Source organism: Mobula hypostoma, chromosome 27 (genome assembly GCF_963921235.1).
Source record: "Mobula hypostoma chromosome 27, sMobHyp1.1, whole genome shotgun sequence".
Lineage (NCBI taxonomy): Eukaryota > Metazoa > Chordata > Chondrichthyes > Myliobatiformes > Myliobatidae > Mobula > Mobula hypostoma.
Window position 1 is genome coordinate 5,911,136 of NC_086123.1, and position 18,409 is coordinate 5,929,544.

General features: G+C 45.2%; 1 protein-coding gene across 2 annotated transcripts in view; it reads left to right on the forward strand.

The window, feature by feature from the left end:
* LOC134338526 (hepatocyte nuclear factor 1-alpha-like) overlaps positions 1-18,409 on the forward strand; it is a 228,235-nt gene that overhangs the window by 201,762 nt on the left and 8,064 nt on the right. The window contains exon 10 of one of the 2 annotated variants that reach the window (XM_063034416.1): positions 2,071-4,716. The exons of the other annotated variant lie outside the window; for it this stretch is intronic. Within the exon in view, the coding sequence (XP_062890486.1) occupies positions 2,071-2,075 (5 nt within the window). The 3' untranslated portion in view covers positions 2,076-4,716. Of the gene's footprint in view, positions 1-2,070; positions 4,717-18,409 lie in introns of those variants that run through there. 2 annotated transcript variants of the gene reach the window in all.

The following is an 18,409-nucleotide window of genomic DNA, read 5'->3' on the forward strand; positions in this document are numbered from 1 at the left end:
TGCATGGGCAGCCATTCACACAGTCATTGACAGATCAGGGTAAGGGCTCAGTGGCATGGAGTGAAAGACGACTGGAGACCTTTCCCTGCTGCATCCTTCCTCCACCTTCACTGCAATTGTGATGTGTCACAATCTTTCACCAGCTCTGTTACTCAGGTCTTGGTGGGTCGCTCTTTGGCTGGAACATCCCCCTTGACCTTACCGCCATGGGTGATCCTACCAGGAGCTAAGTTCCAGACGGCATCACTCTTGGAATCCCAGGAACTCACAAGCCTCTCCACCACGATGAGATGCTGGTCCTCGGAGAATATTTACAGATACTTCTCTGTGTAACGCTGGGATAAAATACTAATGTGGACTGTTGTCGGGCTCTTCCTAGACTTTCATGTTCCTCTCTCCCCATCTGTTCCCTTGCTCCCAATACATTTGCAATTATTTGCATAAAATTGTATGAGGAATCAAAAATACTGGTTAAATGTAACTTGCTTTTTGCTACCTGGTCTCCTTCCAGGTAGGAAATGCTAATGGGTAGTGAAATGAATTGGAAAAATGTAGGATGTTGCCATTAAATGACAAAGTAATCTGACTTTTTGCCTCCAACTTTCACCCTGCCCTCAAGTTTACTTGGTCCATTTCCGACACCTCCCTCCCCTTTCTGGATCTTTCTGTCTCTATCTCTGGAGACAGCTTATCTACTGATGTCTACTATAAGCCTACAGACTCTCACAGGTACCTGGACTATTCCTCTTCTCACCCTGTCTCTTGCAAAAATGCCATCCCCTTCTCGCAATTCCTCTGTCTCCGCCGCATCTGCTCTCAGAATGAGGCTTTTCATTCCAGGATGAAGGCGATGTCCTCCTTTTTTAAAGAAAGGGGCTTCCCTTCCTCCACCATCAACTCTGCTCTCAAATGCATCTCTCCCATTTCACGCACATCTGCTCTCACTCCATCCTCCAGCCACCCCACAAGGAATAGGGTTCCCCTTGTCCTCACCTACCAGCCCACCAGCCTCTGGGTCCAACATATAATTCTGCATAACTTCCACCACCTCCAACGGGATCCCACCACTAAGCACATCTTTACCTCCCCCCTCTCTCTGCGTTCCCTTGTCCATTCATGTCCCTCCCAATCCCTCCCCACCGATCTCCCTCCTGGCACTTATCCTTATAAGCGGAACAAGTGCTACACATGCCCTTACACTTCCTCCCTCACCACCATCCAGGGCCACAGACAGTCCTTCCAGGTGAGGCAACACTTCACCTGTGAGTCGGCTGGGGTGATATACTGCATCCGATGCTCCCGATGTGGCCTTCTATATATTGGCGAGACCAAACGCAGACTGGGAGACCGTTTTGCTGAACACCTACGCTCTGTCCGCCAGAGAAAGCAGGATCTCCCAGTGGCCACACATTTTAATTCCACGTCCCATTCCCATTCTGATATGTCTATCCACGGCCTCCTCTACCGTAAAGATGAAGCCACACTCAGGTTGGAGGAACAACAACTTATATTCCGTCTGGGTAGCCTCCAACCTGATAGCATGAACATCGACTTCTCTAACTTCCGTTAATGCCCCACCTCCCCCTCGTACCCCATCTGTTATTTATTTATTATTATGATTTTTTTTCTCACTATACCCCTTGCCCATTCTCTGGGATTCCCCCCTCCCCCTTTCTTTCTCCCTAGGCCTCCCATCCCATGATCCTCTCATATCCCTTTTGCCAATCAACTTTCCAGCTCTTAGCTTCATCCCTCCCCCTCCTGTCTTCTCTTATCATTTCGGATCTCCCCTCCCCTTCCCACTTTCAAATCTCTTACTATCTCTCTTTCATTTAGTCCTGACGAAGGGTCTCGGCCTGAAACGTCGACTGTACCTCTTCCTATAGATGCTGCCTGGCCTGCTGCGTTCACCAGCAACTTTTATGTGTGTTGCTTGAAATTCCAGCATCTGCAGATTTCCTCATGTTTGAAGTATTCTCAGCTGCTTGTTTGAGCAAACAAGCTACTTATTTTGAAGGGTTTGACTTCCAATTGTTAATATATCACAATATATTGTCACTTTTAAATTAGGCTAAGGTACAGCTTAGATCATCAAGACATCCTATATCGATGAGCACATTCTGTGGGAAGAAAGACTCTCTATCAAAACAGGAGATCAGAAATTAATTAAAACACAAGCAATTGCATGATTAACTTGACAGAAATAAACCTTCGTGTTTGTTGCAATATGAGTCTTCCCAGTGTGAGTGACTTAATTTAGTACTACACCTAGTTACCTCATACTCATTCGAAATTCACCTTAAAACAATAATTTAATTGTCTCAAGTTCCTGTCACGTATTCTCAGGAGAGAACGTCATGCTACTCATTTCCTGTTTACCTTGTATCCTCTTTTTAACCTTCTCACTGATCAGTAGGGAATTATCTATAACTTTGTCATCAATCCCCTCCAACAGATTACTCTGTAACTCTATAGGCCCACATCTAAGCAAAGTAAGTCCAAACTTCTCAAGGGTCAGTTTGTAACTCTAGCTCATCACAGACAATAAGATCCAGGCAAATCTACACCCTTCCTTTACTGTGGTCTCTCAAAAATAAACACAGTAGTCGCGAAAGTCCTAATGCTGCCTGGAAGGTTACTTGTGCTCTGTGACAGGACTATTGAAAAGACAAAGTTCTAAGAATCACAGTTTGATTTGTCTAGCAGTTCTGTGTTTGTTATGAAACATCCTGTGGGTGCAGCTCTGGCATTTCTGACTGCTCAACTGTCCACTGTAGCACTTGTCTGATTTTTAATTCCCATCATTTTCAGTGGGAATGAAAATGGGACCTTTTCCATAACAGACTGCCCAGCATAAAGCTGATTTTACACCAAGGGTGCAAATCACACAAATCATACTTACTGTTGATGTCTTTGTATAGATCACATCATTTTGAGTGAAACCCTGAACAACCATGTTTATATTTTTGCTGTAAGTAGCAAATGGGTAAAAGTTTCACAAATCCAGTAAAATCTCTGCTATATTATAAAGCTGAGTAGATCCATCTCTGTTGTAATCACTGAATCAAAGGATAAACATGTCACCTCACAAAGTGCACTGAAATTAGTACAGCCAATAATCACAAATATCATAAATGTTATCATCATTCAAAAATTCTCTCTTGCTCAAATAACACATAGCAGGCACTGATGGAAGAGTGTAATACTGCTCCCTCCTGGTACAAGGCAGCCAAGCTCAGTAACCAAGCTGGTTAATGCATATAGGCAATGGAATTGATTCATTCATCACATTCTGTACACATTGGTTCAGATTATAAGATTTCATCTTGCAACATAATGTAGAACAAGACAAATCTATTCTGTCTAAATGATCCATATCCTTCCATCTCTGCATATCGAAGAGCTCCTTAAATGCCTCTATCACATCTTCCTCCATCACTCCTAGCAGAGCATCCACCAATCTCTGTGTACAAAAAAAAACTTACCTCCAATTTTCTCTCCCTCAACTTAAATGTATATCCTCTGGTATTAGACACTTCAACTCGAGGAGAAAGATGCTGTCTGCGTACTCTATCTGTTCCTCTCATAAAGTTATAAAGTTCTGACTGATTTTATGCACTGCCTACATTACCTTCTTCAACCAAATCAGAACACACATAGCACCATTAAACTGGCTGCTATGAATGCAAATAAATTTCAAGTGTTGAACATTAAGAGGACAGAAAATCAAGTGTTATCTGCATATTCCGAATACCAACTCCCAGAGGACAGGGTTCTGGTTAAGGATTGGATGACTGGAAAATTTATTGTATGAAAATGGACAGGCTGCAACCTATTTAAGAGGCTGGAATTCAGCTAAAATGCACGCCTGTGTATCTCTCATGTCATTTCACTCCTTTGATATATAGACTTGTCACAGAATAGAAGAGTTTGAGCTGGTGATCTCACACCTTGGTGAGTTCTCAGCTGCAGCTGTGGTGTTACACAAAAATGCTGAGTGCAGTCCCTGTTCTTCCCCTGGAGCAGAATCATAGAGGAACAACATTGGCCTCCCCCAGAATAATATCGGTAAAGTCCTGCCAACCAGCAGACAGGAGAGGGAGAAAAATAAGTAGCAAAAGTAGGGGGAAAAAGTAGGGGGAATGCCATACTAGATCTAGTACTAGGTAATGAACCGGGTCAGGTCACAGATCTCTCAGTGGGTGAGCATCTGGGGGACAGTGACCACCGCTCCTTGGCCTTTATAATTATCATGGAAAAGGATAGAATCAAAGAGGACAGGAACATTTTTAATTGAGGAAAGGCAAATTATGAGGCTATAAGGCTAGAACTTGCGAGTGTGAATTGGGATGATGCTTTTGCAGGGAAATGTACTATGGACATGTGATCGATGTTTAGAGATCTCTTGCAGGATGTAAGGGATAAATTTGTCCCGGTGAGGAAGATAAAGAATGGTAGGGTGAAGGAACCATGGGTGACAAGTGAAGTGGAAAATCTAGTCCGGTGGAAGAAGGCAGCATACATGAGGTTTAGGAAGCAAGGATCCGACTGGTCTATTGAGGAATATAGGGAAGCAAGAAAGGAGCTTAAGAAGGGGCTGAGAAGAGCAAGAAGGGGGCATGAGAAGGCCTTGGCAAGTAGGGTAAAGGAAAACCCCAAGGCATTCTTCAATTATGTGAAGAAAAAAAGGATGACAGGAGTGAAGGTAGAACCGATTAGAGATAAAGGTGGGAAGATGTGCCTGGAGGCGGTGGAAGTGAGCGAGGTCCTCAATGAATACTTCACTTCGGTATTCACCAATGAGAGGGAACTTGATGATGGTGAGGACAATATGAGTGAGGTTGATGTTTTGGAGCATGTTGATATTAAGGGAGAGGAGGTGTTGGAGTTGTTAAAATACATTAGGACAGATAAGTCCCCGGGGCCTGACAGAATATTCCCCAGGCTGCTCCATGAGGCGAGAGAAGAGATTGCTGAGCCTCTGGCTAGGATCTTTATGTCCTCATTGTCCACGGGAATGGTACCGGAGGATTGGAGGGAGGCGAATGTTGTTCCCTTGTTCAAAAAAGGTAGTAGGGATAGTCCGGGTAATTATAGACCAGTGAGCCTTACGTCTGTGGTGGGAAAGCTGTTGGAAAAGATTCTTAGAGATAGGATCGATAGGCATTTAGAGAATCATGGTCTGATCAGGGACAGCCAGCATGGCTTTGTGAAGGGCAGATCGTGTCTAACAAGCCTGATAGAGTCCTTTGAGGAGGTGACCAGACATATAGATGAGGGTAGTGCAGTGGATGTGATCTATATGGATTTTAGTAAGGCATTTGACAAGGTTCCACATGGTAGGCTTATTCAGAAAATTAGAAGGCATGTGATCCAGGGAAGTTTGGCCAGGTGGATTCAGAATTGGCTTGCCTGCGGAAGGCAGAGGGTGGTGGTGGAGGGAGTACATTCAGATTGGAGGATTGTGACCAGTGGTGTCCCACAAGGATCTGTTCTGGGACCTCTACTTTTCTTGATTTTTATTAACGACCTGGATGTGGGGGTAGAAGGGTGGGTTGGCAAGTTTGCAGACGACACAAAGGTTGGTGGTGTTGTAGATAGTGTAGAGGATTGTCAAAGATTGCAGAGAGACATTGATAGGATGCAGAAGTGGGCTGAGAAGTGGCAGATGGAGTTCAACCCGGAGAAGTGTGAGGTGGTACACTTTGGAAGGACAAACTCCAAGGTAGGGTACAAAGTAAGTGGCAGGATACTTGGTAGTGTGGAGGAGCAGAGGGATCTCGGGGTACATGTCCACAGATCCCTGAAAGTTGCCTCACAGATGGATAGGGTAGTTAAGAAAGCTTATGGGGTGTTAGCTTTCATAAGTCGAGGGATAGAGTTTAAGAGTCGCGATGTAATGATGCAACTCTATAAAACTCTGGTTAGGCCACACTTGGAGTACTGTGTCCAGTTCTGGTCACCTCACTATAGGAAGGATGTGGAAGCATTGGAAAGGGTACAGAGGAGATATACCAGGATGCTGCCTGGTTTAGAAAGTATGCATTATGATCGGAGATTAAGGGAGCTAGGGCTTTACTCTTTGGAGAGAAGGAGGATGAAAGGAGACATGATAGAGGTGTACAAGATAATAAGAGGAATAGATAGAGTGGATAGCCAGCACCTCTTCCTCAGGGCACCACTGCTCAATACAAGAGGACATGGCTTTAAGGTAAGGGGTGGGAAGTTCAAGGGGGATATTAGAGGAAGGTTTTTCACTCAGAGAGTGGTTGGTGCGTGGAATGCACTGCCTGAGTCAGTGGTGGAGGCAGATACACTAGTGAAGTTTAAGAGACTACTAGACAGGTATATGGAGGAATCTAAGGTGGGGGCTTATATGGGAGGCAGGGTTTGAGGGTCAGCACAACATTGTGGGCCGAAGGGCCTGTACTGTGCTGTACTATTCTATGTTCTATGTTCTATGTTCTAAAAAGACCCATATGTACTGTTGAGAATATTTGGTTGACACAGAAAGAGCAGGTATGAGATTACTAGATGGATCAAAAGCAGAAATGCGGCAAGAACCCAGCTGGCCATGCAGCACCAGTAATATTTTAGGTCAGGAACTCTTCTTCAGAATTCACAATTACTAATAGATGACATTATTACTGGATGTCAGCCAGTGAGAACAGTGAAAAGAGCTTAAAAGCGAGAAGAGTTTAAAAGGAGAAGGTTATTTCTTCAGTGGTTTGATTGGGGCACGACTGCATAAGCGCGTGGACGTCAGCCAGTGAGAACAGTGAGAAGAGTTTAAAAGGAGACACCTTCTAGAGCAGGTGAGTACAGGCAGACAGAGTAGGAAGGCTTTGGCTCAACGGGGCTTTGGCGATAATGGGTTGAGGAAAGGTAGGTTGCCTGTGTAGAATACAGACAGGACGAATGTGTGTGAGGCCGGTGTTCTGTGCTCGGTGTCAGATGTGGGAAGTCCGGGAGACTCCCAGCCTCCCAGACGGCCACATCTGTGCCAGGTGCATCGAGCTGCAGCTCCTTAGGGACTGTGTTAGGGAACTGGAGATGCAGCTCGATGACCTTCGTCTGGTCAGGGAGAGTGAGGAGGTGATAGAGAGGAGCTATAGGCAGTTAGTCACACCGGGGCCTGCGGAGACAGACAAGTGGGTAACAGTCAGGTGAGGGAAGGGCAGGAGTCAGAGACTAGAGAGCACCCCTGTGGCTGTACCCCTTGACAATAAGTACTCCTGTTTGAGTACTGATTGGGTGGGGGGGGGGGCCCCAGCCTTCCTGGGGGAAGCAACAGTGGCCATACCTCTGGCACAGAGTCTGGCCCTGCGGCTCAGAAGGGTAGGGAAAGGAAGAGGATAGAAGCAGTGATAGGGGACTCTATAGTCAGGGGGTCAGACAGGTGATTCTGTGGATGCAGGAAAGAAGCATGGATGGTAGTTTGCCTCCCAGGTGCCAGAGTCCGGGATGTTTCTGATCGTGTCCAAGATATCCTGAAGTGGGAAGGAGAACAGCCAGAGGTCGTGATACATATTGGTACCAACGACATAGGCAGGAAAAGGGAGGAAGTCCTGAAGGCAGATTACAGAGAGTTAGGAAGGAAGTTGAGAAGCAGGACCACAAAGGTAGTAATTACTGCCTGTGCCACGTGACAGTGAGTATAGGAATAGAGTGAGGTGGAGGATAAAAGCGTGGCTGACGGATTGGAGCAGGGGCAGGGATTCAGATTTCTGGATCACTGGGACCTCTTTTGGGGCAGGAGTGACCTGTACAAAAAGGACGGGTTGCACTTGAATCCCAGGGGACCAATATCCTGGCGGGGTGGTTTGATAAGGCTATTTGGGAGAGTTTAAACTAGGATTGCTGGGGGGTGCGAACCAAACTGAAGAGACGGAGGAAGAGGCGGTTGGCTCACAAATAGAGAAAGTTTGGAGACAGTGCAAGAGGGAGGATAGGCAGGTGATAGAGAAGGGACGTGCTCAGACTGATGGTTTGAGATGTGTCTATTTTAATGCAAGGAGTATTATGAACAAAGCGGATGAGCTTAGATCATGGATCAGTACTTGGAACTATGATGTTGTGGCCATTACAGAGACTTGGATGGCTCAGGGGCAGGAATGGATGCTTAGAGTACCAGGCTTTAGATGTTTCAGAAAGGACAGGGAGGGAGGTAAAAGAGGTGGGGGCGTGGTACTGTTGATCAGCAATGGTGTCACAGCTGTAGAAAAGGAGGAAGACATGGAGGGATTGCTTACGGAGTCTCTGCAGGTGGAGGTTAGGAACTGGAAGGAGTCAATAACTCTACTGGGTGTTTTTTATAGACCACCCAGCAGTAACAGGGACATTGAGGAGCAGATAGGGAGACAGATTTGGAAAGGAGTAATAATAACAGGGTTGTCGTGGTGGAAGATTTTAATTTCCCAAATATCAATTGGCATCTCCCTAGAGTGAGGGGTTTAGATGGGGTGGAGTTTGTTAGGTGTGTTCAGGAAGGTTTCTTGACACAATATGTAGATAAGCCTACAAGAGGAGAGGTTGTACTTGATCTGGTATTGGGAAATGAACCTGATCAGGTGTCAGATCTCTCAGTGGGAGAGCATTTTGGAGATAGTGATCAGAATGCTATCTCCTTTACCATAACATTGGAGAGGGATAGGAACAGACAAGTTAGGAAAGTGTCTAATTGGAGCAAGGGGAATATGAGGCTATCAGGCAGGAACTTGAAAGCATAAACTGGGAACAGATGTTCTCAGGGAAATGTATGGAAGAAATGTGGCAAATGTTCAGGGGATATTTGCGTGGAGTTCTGCATAGGTACGTTCCAATGAGATGGAAAGGATAGGGTACAGGAACCGTGGTGTACAAAGGCTGTTGTAAATCTAGTCAAGAAGAAAAGAAGAGCTTATGAAAGGTTATAAAAACTAGGTAATGATAGAAATCTAGAAAATTATAAGGCTAGCAGGAAGGAGCTTAAGGAAGAATTTAGGAGAGCCAGAAGGGCCCATGAGAAGGCCTTGGCGGACAGGATTAAGGAAAACCCCAAGACATTCTAAAAATATGTGAAGAGCAAGAGGATAAGATGTGAGAGCATAGGACCAATCAAGTGTGACAGTGGAACAGTGTGTATGGAACTGGAGGAGATAGCAGAGGTACTTAATGAGAACTTTGCTTCAGTATTCACTATGGAAAAGGATCTTGGCAATTGTAGGGACGACTTACAGCTGACTGAAAAGCTTGAGCATGTAGATATTAAGAAAGAGGATGTGTTAGAGCTTTTGGAAAGCATCAAGTTGGATAAGTTACTGGGACCAGATGAGATGTACCCCTGGCTACTGCGGGAGGCGAGGGAGGAGATTGCTGAGCATCTGGCAATGATCTTTGCATCATCAATGGGGACAGGAGAGGTTCCAGAGGATTAGAGGGTTGCGGATGTTGTTCCCTTATTCAAGAGAGGGAGTAGAGATAGCCCAGGAAATTATAGACCAGTGAGTCTTACTTCAGTGGTTGATAAGTTGATGGAGAAGATCCTAAGAGGCAGGATTTATGAACATTTGGAGAGGCATAATATGATTAGGAATAGTCAGCATGGCTTTGTGAAAGGCAGGTCGTGCCTTGCGAGCCAGATTGAATTTTTTGAGGATGTGACTAAACACATTGATGAAGGTAGAGCAGTAGATGTAGTGTATATGGATTTCAGGAAGGCATTTGACAAGGTACCCCATGCAAGGCTTATTGAGAAAGTAAGGAGGCATGGGATCCAAGGGGACATTTCTTTGTGGATCCAGAACTGGCTTGCCCACAGAAGGCAAACAGTGGTTGTAGATGTGTCATATTCTGCATGGAGGTCGGTGACCAGTGGTGTACCTCAGGGATCTTCTCTGGGACCCTTTCTGTTTGTGATTTTTATAAGTGATCTGGATGAGTAAGTGAAGGGATGGGTTAGTAAATTTGCTGATGACACAAAGGTTGGGGGTGTTGTGGATAGTGTGGAGGGCTGTCAGAGGTTACAGCGGGAGATTGATAGGATGCAAAACTGGGCTGAGAAACGGCAGATGGAGTTCAACCCAGATAAGTGTGAGGTGATTCATTCTGGTAGGTCAAATATGATGGCAGAATATAGTATTAATGGTAAGACTGTTGGCAGTGTGGAGGATCAGGGGGATCTTGGGGTCCGAGTCCATAGGACACTCAAAGCTGCTGCGCAGGTTGACTCTGTGGTTAAGAAGGCATACGGTGCATTAGCCTTTATCAATCGTGGGATTAAGAGCCGAGAGGTAATGTTGCAGCTATATGGGACCCTGGTCAGACCCCACTTGGAGTACTGTGCTCAGTTCTGTCACCTCTCTACAGGAAGGATGTGGAAACCATAGAAAGGGTGCAGAGGAGATTTACAAGGACATTGCCTGGATTGGGGAGCATGCTTTATGAGAATAGGTTGAGTGAACTTGGCCTTTTTTCCTTCGAGCGACAGAGGATGAGAGATGACCTGATAGAGGTGTACAAGATGATGAGAGGCATTGATCGTGTGGATATCAGAGGCTTTTTCCCAGGGTTGAGATGGCTAGCACAAGAGGGCACAATTCTAAGGTGCTTGGAAGTAGGTACAGAGGAGATGTCGGGGTAAGTTTTTTTACGCAGAGACTGGTGAGTGTGTGGAATGGGCTGCCGGTGACGGTGGTGGAGGCGGATACGATAGGGCCTTTTAAGAGACTCCTGGACACGTACATGGAGCTTAGAAAAATAGAGGGCTATGGTTAAGCCTAGGTAATTTCTAAAGTAAGGACATGTTCGGCACAGCTTTGTGGGCCAAAGGGCCTGTATTGCGCTGTTGGTTTTCTATGTTTCTATAACATAATTTATGATATACAGACCTTTTTGTTTGCTAATTCTTGAATTTTGTAAAGGAAATTTAGATGAAGTGTCTCAGACCTAAAGTGTTAGCTGGTTTCTCTTCCCATAGATGCTGCCTGGCTGAGTTGTTCCATCATTTCTGTTTTTGCTTCACAATACCGCAGCTGCAGCTTCATTTGTTTTCTGTTACTAGGTGGATGCTTGGTATCTGTTTACTAAGTTTTTCCATATGATATGTGCAACAACATGGTGCAGCTATTAGAGCAGGTTTTAATTTCCCAGTGCTTTCTGTGTGGAGTTTGCACCTACCCCTTTGACTAGGCAGCATTACCCTCGTTGCTCCAGTTCCCTCGCATATCCCAAAGACACGTGGGTTGGTAGGTTCATTGCCCAGTTGCCCCTCGTTTGTATTTGAGTGGTAGAACCTTGAGCAAGTCGATAGGAATGTGGGGAGATTAAGTTCTAACCTACCCGTAGTATGGCTCCACGAGCACTGGTTGTCAGCAGGTTATCTGACTTTGTAAGGTTTCCGTGCTGAGCCACACCTGAGGCCCAAGGCCCACTCAATGTCTACAGCTGGGCACATTTACCTGAAACAGATTGTGCAAAGCAACAAGAGAGATGAGTAGTTATTTTCCTCACTACACTAGAAACAAAACAACTCTGTCAGCTGAGATCAATACGAACTGGAAATCAGATTAGCAACATGTAGCTTACCCTTCCAATGAATAAAGCCCTTTCCCAGTATGCTCATAGTATTTGCATTCGTGCGCCTAATGTGCATATTAATACATGAAACTTTTGACATTATTGACAGAAGTTTGCCTGCCTAGATTCATATTTTGCTTTTTCGTTTAATATTTGTACCTTTGCAAACAACGTTTACAATTCCTGCTGTAAAGTCTAACTTGGCTAATGGCTAATCAATATTACGCCAATTAGGATTAGCACATGAAAAATAATTACTTTTTTGATTTAGACTAGAGTTAATACAATAATTATGGGATACTTCAATTTTTATGTATACTGTATTGGAGAACTCAAGTTGGCAAAAGTCATTTGCAAAATGAACTTAGAAAACTGTATAGACAATAGACAATAGGTGCAGGAGTAGGCCATTCGGCCCTTTGAGCCAGCACCGCCATTCACTGTGATCATGGCTGATCATCCACAATCAGTACCCCGTTCCTGCCTTCTCCCCATATCCCTTCACTCCGCTATCATTAAGAGCTCTATCTAACTCTTTCTTGAAAGCATCCAGAGAATTGGCCTCCACTGCCTTCTGAGGCAGAGCATTCCACAGATCCACAACTCTCTGGGTGAAAAAGTATTGAGTTTTCTGGGGTGATAGCCTATCCATAACTTACCTATCAAACAAAACAAATAAATAGCAAATAGCAAACAAAACAAATAGCAGGAAGTTTTAGGTTTTTTACTGCATACTGACATAGGGTTATTCCTCAGAGGACAAATTAAACACAATACAATGAAGCTTTGTGCGTAGTTCAAGGGAGAAAAGGTTTGGACTGAAACCAGAGGCTTGGATTTCAACAAGCCAATTACGTGGATTGGAAAATAGAATTTAAGCGTTGGTCAGTGGAGAAACTGCAAGCATTTCTGAATATTCAACAAGTATAAATCCTATTTAGTAATAAAATACTGTGCGAGAAAAATGATTCATCCATAGTTAATTGAGGATGTTAAGGGTAATACAACATTAAACCCAAAGATTAGCTAGAAGCAGCAAAGTACAACTGATAATGGATAAAGAGGAAGAAGATAGAATGTGAAACTAAATGAGGTTCAAAGTAAATTAAATATCAAAGTGCTGTATATCACTTTATACTACCCCAAGATTAATTTTCCTGCGGGCATTCACAGTAGCTACAAAAAAACACAGTGGAATTCGTGAAAGACTACACACAAAGATGGACCAATGTGCAAAAGATGACAAATTGTGCAAATACAAAGAGAGAAACAAAAAAAAGGTAATAAATAATACTGAGAGCATGAGTGTCGAGCCTATAGACCCTTGAAAGTGGGTCCATAGATTGTGGAATCAGTTCAGTGTTGAAGTGAGTGAAGTTGTCCATTCTGGTTCAGGGGCCTGATGGTTGAAGGATTGTAACTCATTCTGAACCTGGTGTAGATCTTAAGCTTCCTGTATCTCCTTCCTGATGGCAGCTGGGAGCAGAGGGCATGGATGGTGGGGGTCCTTGATGACGGATACTGCTTTCCTGTGGCAGCACTGCTTCTAGATGTGCTCAACAGTGGGGAGGGCTTTACCCATGATGGATCCATTACTTTTTTGTAAGCTTTTCCGTTCAAGGGCATCGGCGTTGAATGGAATGAACAATATCCATACCAAGTCGCGACACATTTTCATATAAGCTTCAATGGCTATGAATATAGATGAGAGTAGCAAGATGACTGTGTCTCCTGGGGAAAAAAAATCACAAGGAAAGAAGGCAAAGAATTGTCATCAAGGCAGAAAACTTAACAGAGAAGGAATAAAGGATCTGACAGTAGTGAGTAACTCTGAACAGTTCACATTACTGAAGAAAACTCACAGGAGAAATTAAAACCCAACCATTTCCCTGGATTGGTCAACCTGTATCCAAGAGGTCAAAAATTGGTGACAGCCAATAAATGAATGTATTGGTAATCTATCATAATTCCTTAGAATCTTGAATGGTCCAAGCAGATAACATAACAAGTAGATCACTTCTATTTATTCAGGTACAACAGGTTATTAAGAAGGCAAATGGAATGTTAGCTTTCATTGCTGGAGGGATTGAGTTCAAGAGCAGGGAGGTCATGCTGCAACTACACAGGGTACTGGTGAGGCTGCACCTGGAGTACTGTGTGCAGTTCTGGTCTCCATACTTGCGGAAGGATATACTGGCTTTGGAGGCAGTGCAGAGGAGGTTCGCCAGGTTGATTCCAAAGATGAAGGGCTTAACCTATGAGAAGAGATTGAGTCGCCTGGGACTATACTCTCCGGAATTCCGAAAGACGAGAGGGGATCTTATAGAAACATACAAAATTTTGAAAGGGATAGAAGTAGCAAAGTTGTTTCCATTGGTAGGTGAGACTAGAACTAGGGGACATTGCCTCAAGATTCAGGGGAGAAGATTTAGGATGAAGATGAGGAGAAACTGTTTTTCCCAGAGAGTGGTGAATCTGAGGAATTCTCTGCCCAGGGAAGCAGCTGAGGTTTCTTCACTAAATATATTTAAGATACAGTTAGATTATTACATAGTAGGGTAATGAAGGGTTATGGGGAAAAGGCCGGTAGATGGAGCTGAGTTTACGGACAGATCAGCCATGATCTTATAGAATGGCGGGGCAGGCTTGACGGGCCGGATGCTCCTATTTCTTATGTTCTTATGTTTTTATGTTCATGAAAGGAGAGAGAGAAAATAGGAAAGAAAAATATAATTAGTTTGGCATCAGTTATCAAAATGATAATACACCATTAAGGAGACACAGGAGACTGCAGATGCTGTGGCCTGGAGTAACAAACCATCTGCTGAAAGAACTCAGTGGCCCGAGCAGCGTCAGGACAGATATGCAGGGTATGTAATCCTGATGACTGGTTATGACCCAAAACATCAACAATTTCTTTCCTACCACTGCTTGACACACTGACTTCCTCCAGTAGGTTATTTTTTGCTCCACCATGAAGGAGTTGGTCTTCAGGAAATTAGACAGAGACAGCATTGTTTAATGGAGGGGGAAGTCACATTAAAGATTTGTTTGAGGATATAACCATCAGGGTAGATCAGAGGCGACCAGGAGATTTGAATTTTCAGTGGGTACTTGATAAGGTATCACACAAAAAGCTATTATATAAAATGAGGCCTCTTGGGCCTGGGGTAATATACTGTATGAGTAGGATCAGTGGATTAGTCTCAGGATCGGAACAAAGATCAGAAGTTAATGGGTTGTTTTCAGATTGCCACAGGGAGAGTTGTCAAAATACACATAAGTGACAGATGGAAAGACAGAGTAAAATGTAATCAAAGTCAAAGTCAACTTTATTGGCATACGCAAGTGCGTGTACGCACAGGTGCAATGAAAACCTTCTTTTCAGCAGCATTACAGGCACATAGTGTCACATAGGTAACATTCACAAGGAAAACACAATTATATGCAATGTGACGAGAATACACATAAAATTAAGATGTTTGCTGGCCTGGGTTAGCATCAGTGACATCAGCAAGTGGTCTGCCACCTGCCCTCAGGGGAAGGAGAGATAAGGAACAATGGAGCAGCGTCTAGAGATGTGTAATGAAGGGACGGGAGAGAGAGCTGTCTGGAGCGGCTCCCCCTTTGAACCCTGAACTGTTTGAAGTGGTGGACAGGCGATGCTCCAGCAGGGGGATAAAAAGGGACCGGTTCGCTAAGGCAGGACACACACGCCACCCGAGGTTATGAGACCCTGGAAGCGGTACGCCTCTCACGAGTCGGTGGGAAGTATCAGACAATGGACAGGGTGGAAAGGTACGATCAGCAGGAACCCGGTGTGTGTCCGCCCTTGCCTGGGTGCCGGGTTCACTGCAGAGGATCGACCGCATCTGGAGGAGGGGTCACAGTCGGTGACCTCAGGTGACATCACCAAGGACCTGCCCCAAAAGTTGCTTGTGAGACATATCGCCGGTCTGTGAGTGAAGCCGTGTCTGAATGATCAGTTGTTCCCGTTCTCTCTCTCTCTCCCCCCACGTTGTCCATCGCCATGGCAATGATTACTGCGAACTGAACTACTAAATTGGACTGAACTTTGAGTCACTTTGAAATTTGGTCATTTACCTCTAGACAACGATAGAGCTTGATTGATGCTGTTATCTTAATTCTGTGCACATGTGTGTTTATCATTGCTGAACTATTTATGAAGCATTTATTATCCTTTTGATTACTGTGTTGCTTGTTTCTTTAATAAAACTTTCTTAGTTCTAGTACTCCAGACTCCAACTGAGTGATCCATTTCTGCTGGTTTGGCAACCCAGTTACGGGGTACGTAACATAAGTGGGGGCTCGTCCGGGATTTTGAACGCTAAATTTGGGACGGAGTAAATTGATTGGGTTAAAATTCCCAAAAGAAAGAAAAGACAAACAGCAGAAATGGAGGTTGAGGAATTTATAAAGGCGCCGACCTTGGAGGCATTAGAGGATGCCAGGAAATCGGAATTGATAGCTGTGGCCAAACAGTTGAATCTTGCTAAGGTGAAGTCGACAATGAGGAGAGAGGAGATACACAGAGCTATTGTAGAGCACTATGTATCTAAAGGTGTGTTTCCCCAAGGTGAGCTGGGGGTGGTGTCTATTGAAAAACCTGCTGGAGACGCGGTACAGGTACAGCTTGAAAAACTAAGACTCGAGCACGAGTTCCGGGTACGGCAGTTAGAACACGAAGAGAAGGAGAGAGAGTTAGAAAGGCAAGAGAGGGACAGACAGTTGGAGAGAGAAGAGAAAGAGAGGGACAGACAGTTGGAGAGAGAAGAGAAAGAGAGGGACAGACAGTTGGAGAGAGAGGAGAAACAGAGGGAAAGGGAATTTGAGCTGGAGAAGTTAAAGATAAGGGCCGAGCAGGGGCTTGTGCCGAACCAAGGTGGAAGGTTCCGGGCGACCCAGGAGGTTAGGCTGGTTCCCCCATTTGACGATACCGACGTGGATCGGTACTTTCTCCACTTCGAAAAAGTGGCTATAAGTCAGGACTGGCCGAGGGATAAGTGGGCTGTGTTACTTCAGAGTGTACTAAAAGGGAAAGCCCAACAAGCTTACTCAGCTTTGTCCGCGGAAGATGCCCAGAGGTATGAGGTGGTGAAAGAGGCCATCCTCAGGATTTATTTGTTGGTCCCGGAGGCATACCGGCGGAGGTTCCAGAATGCGAGGAAACAGTGGGACCGCACGTATTTGGAGTTTGCCCGTGAGATGCAGACATATTGTGAGCGTTGGTGCGCCTTGAAGGGGGTAGAGGGGGATTATGACAGACTGCTACAACTGATCCTGATTGAGCAGTTTAAAAGTTGTGTCCCTGAGGGTATGGGACCCTACCTCGATGAGAAAGAGGCAGCCACGTTAGCCGCAACTGCTAAGTTAGCAGATGAGTATGCGTTGACGCATAAAATGAAGTTTGCCCCGAGTAAAGGCTACCAAAAGGGTCGTCAGGACGGCGGGGAGAGTCCACCGGAAAAGTCAGAAAGTAAGCCGGGGACTAGTGAAAAGGATAAGGTAGACCGGGAGCAGTCTGGTAGGAAGTCCCCTGGGGTCGTCTGTTATAATTGTGGGAAAGCCGGACACTTTGCGTCCAGGTGCTTTGCCCCAAGGAAAGGAAAGACGGGGGTTCCGACTGGCTGTATTGAGCCGGCAAACCCACCCCCAGGGGGAGGAGGTCTGATAAAGTTCAGGAAGGGCGCGAGAGGTTTATCCCGGCCGGACTGGTGTCAGTGAAGGAGGGGTTAAAACCAGTTCCAGTGCGGATCTGGAGAGACACGGGAGCGTGTCAGTCACTAATACTGAAGAGTGTATTAGAGTTTAGCTCAGAGACTGAGGTCAAAGGTGTTGGGGAAGGGACAGAGTCAGTCCCTTTGCACCAGATACACTTACAAAGCAACCTGGTCTCTGGACTAGTCACAATCGGGGTGAGGTCCGAATTACCGATGAAAGACGTGGAAGTCTTGCTCGGTAATGACATCGCCGGAGGAATCGTGTTCCCAGTCGTGAGATTGACAGGTCAGCCTGCCAGCATTGAGGCCCCGCCCATGGACTCACAGGTTCATCACGGGCCCGCGATAGTGAATTTAGCTGAAACGTTTCTGCCAACCTTGTATGAGACGGGGTGTAGTGAGACAAGAGGTAGTGAGGGAGCTGGGACGGACGTAGCAGTAGCCAGGAAAGAATTTGTGCAGACGCAGGAGCGAGACGAGGGGCTGATGGTTTTGGCAGAGACAGCTCTCTCTGACACAGTTTTAACAAGGGAACTAGTAGGCTATTGTGTGGAGGAGGAAGTGCTAAGGAAAAAAGGGAAATCAAGTACAGTACCCGCAGATGAGGAATGGGGGGTGGTGCAAAAGAGTTATGGGGATGAGGTTTTTAACATGGCCCACGAGGTACCCCCCGGTGGACATTTTGCGGTGCTGGAGGAAACAGTTGGTGGAATCGTGAAAGAGATTTACCGGCTGCCCAGGGGGAAGAATGTTATTGATCATGACCGACGCGAACTGAGATGGTCACCGGATTTTGATATGCTAACAAACCTAGTCGGTGTTAGCGTGGAAATCAATGAAGCTAGGGGCCCCCTGATAAGAGGAAAAAACCATTTTGAAAAGATTAGTATGGGATCGATCAGATGGGAGAAGGCTATTGTTTTGGCCAGGTCTACTGATAAGGTCTCTCCCTTAATCCCCGAACAAAGCGAATCTTTAGAAGAAGTAATTAAACGACTCGCACCCGTGTGTTTGATTGTCCCGAGGCAATGCAAAGAACTGGGACGTTGGGTGATGTCTGTTACAATAGGTCAGCCTAGTAAACAACACTCATATATAATGAGTAATTCAGT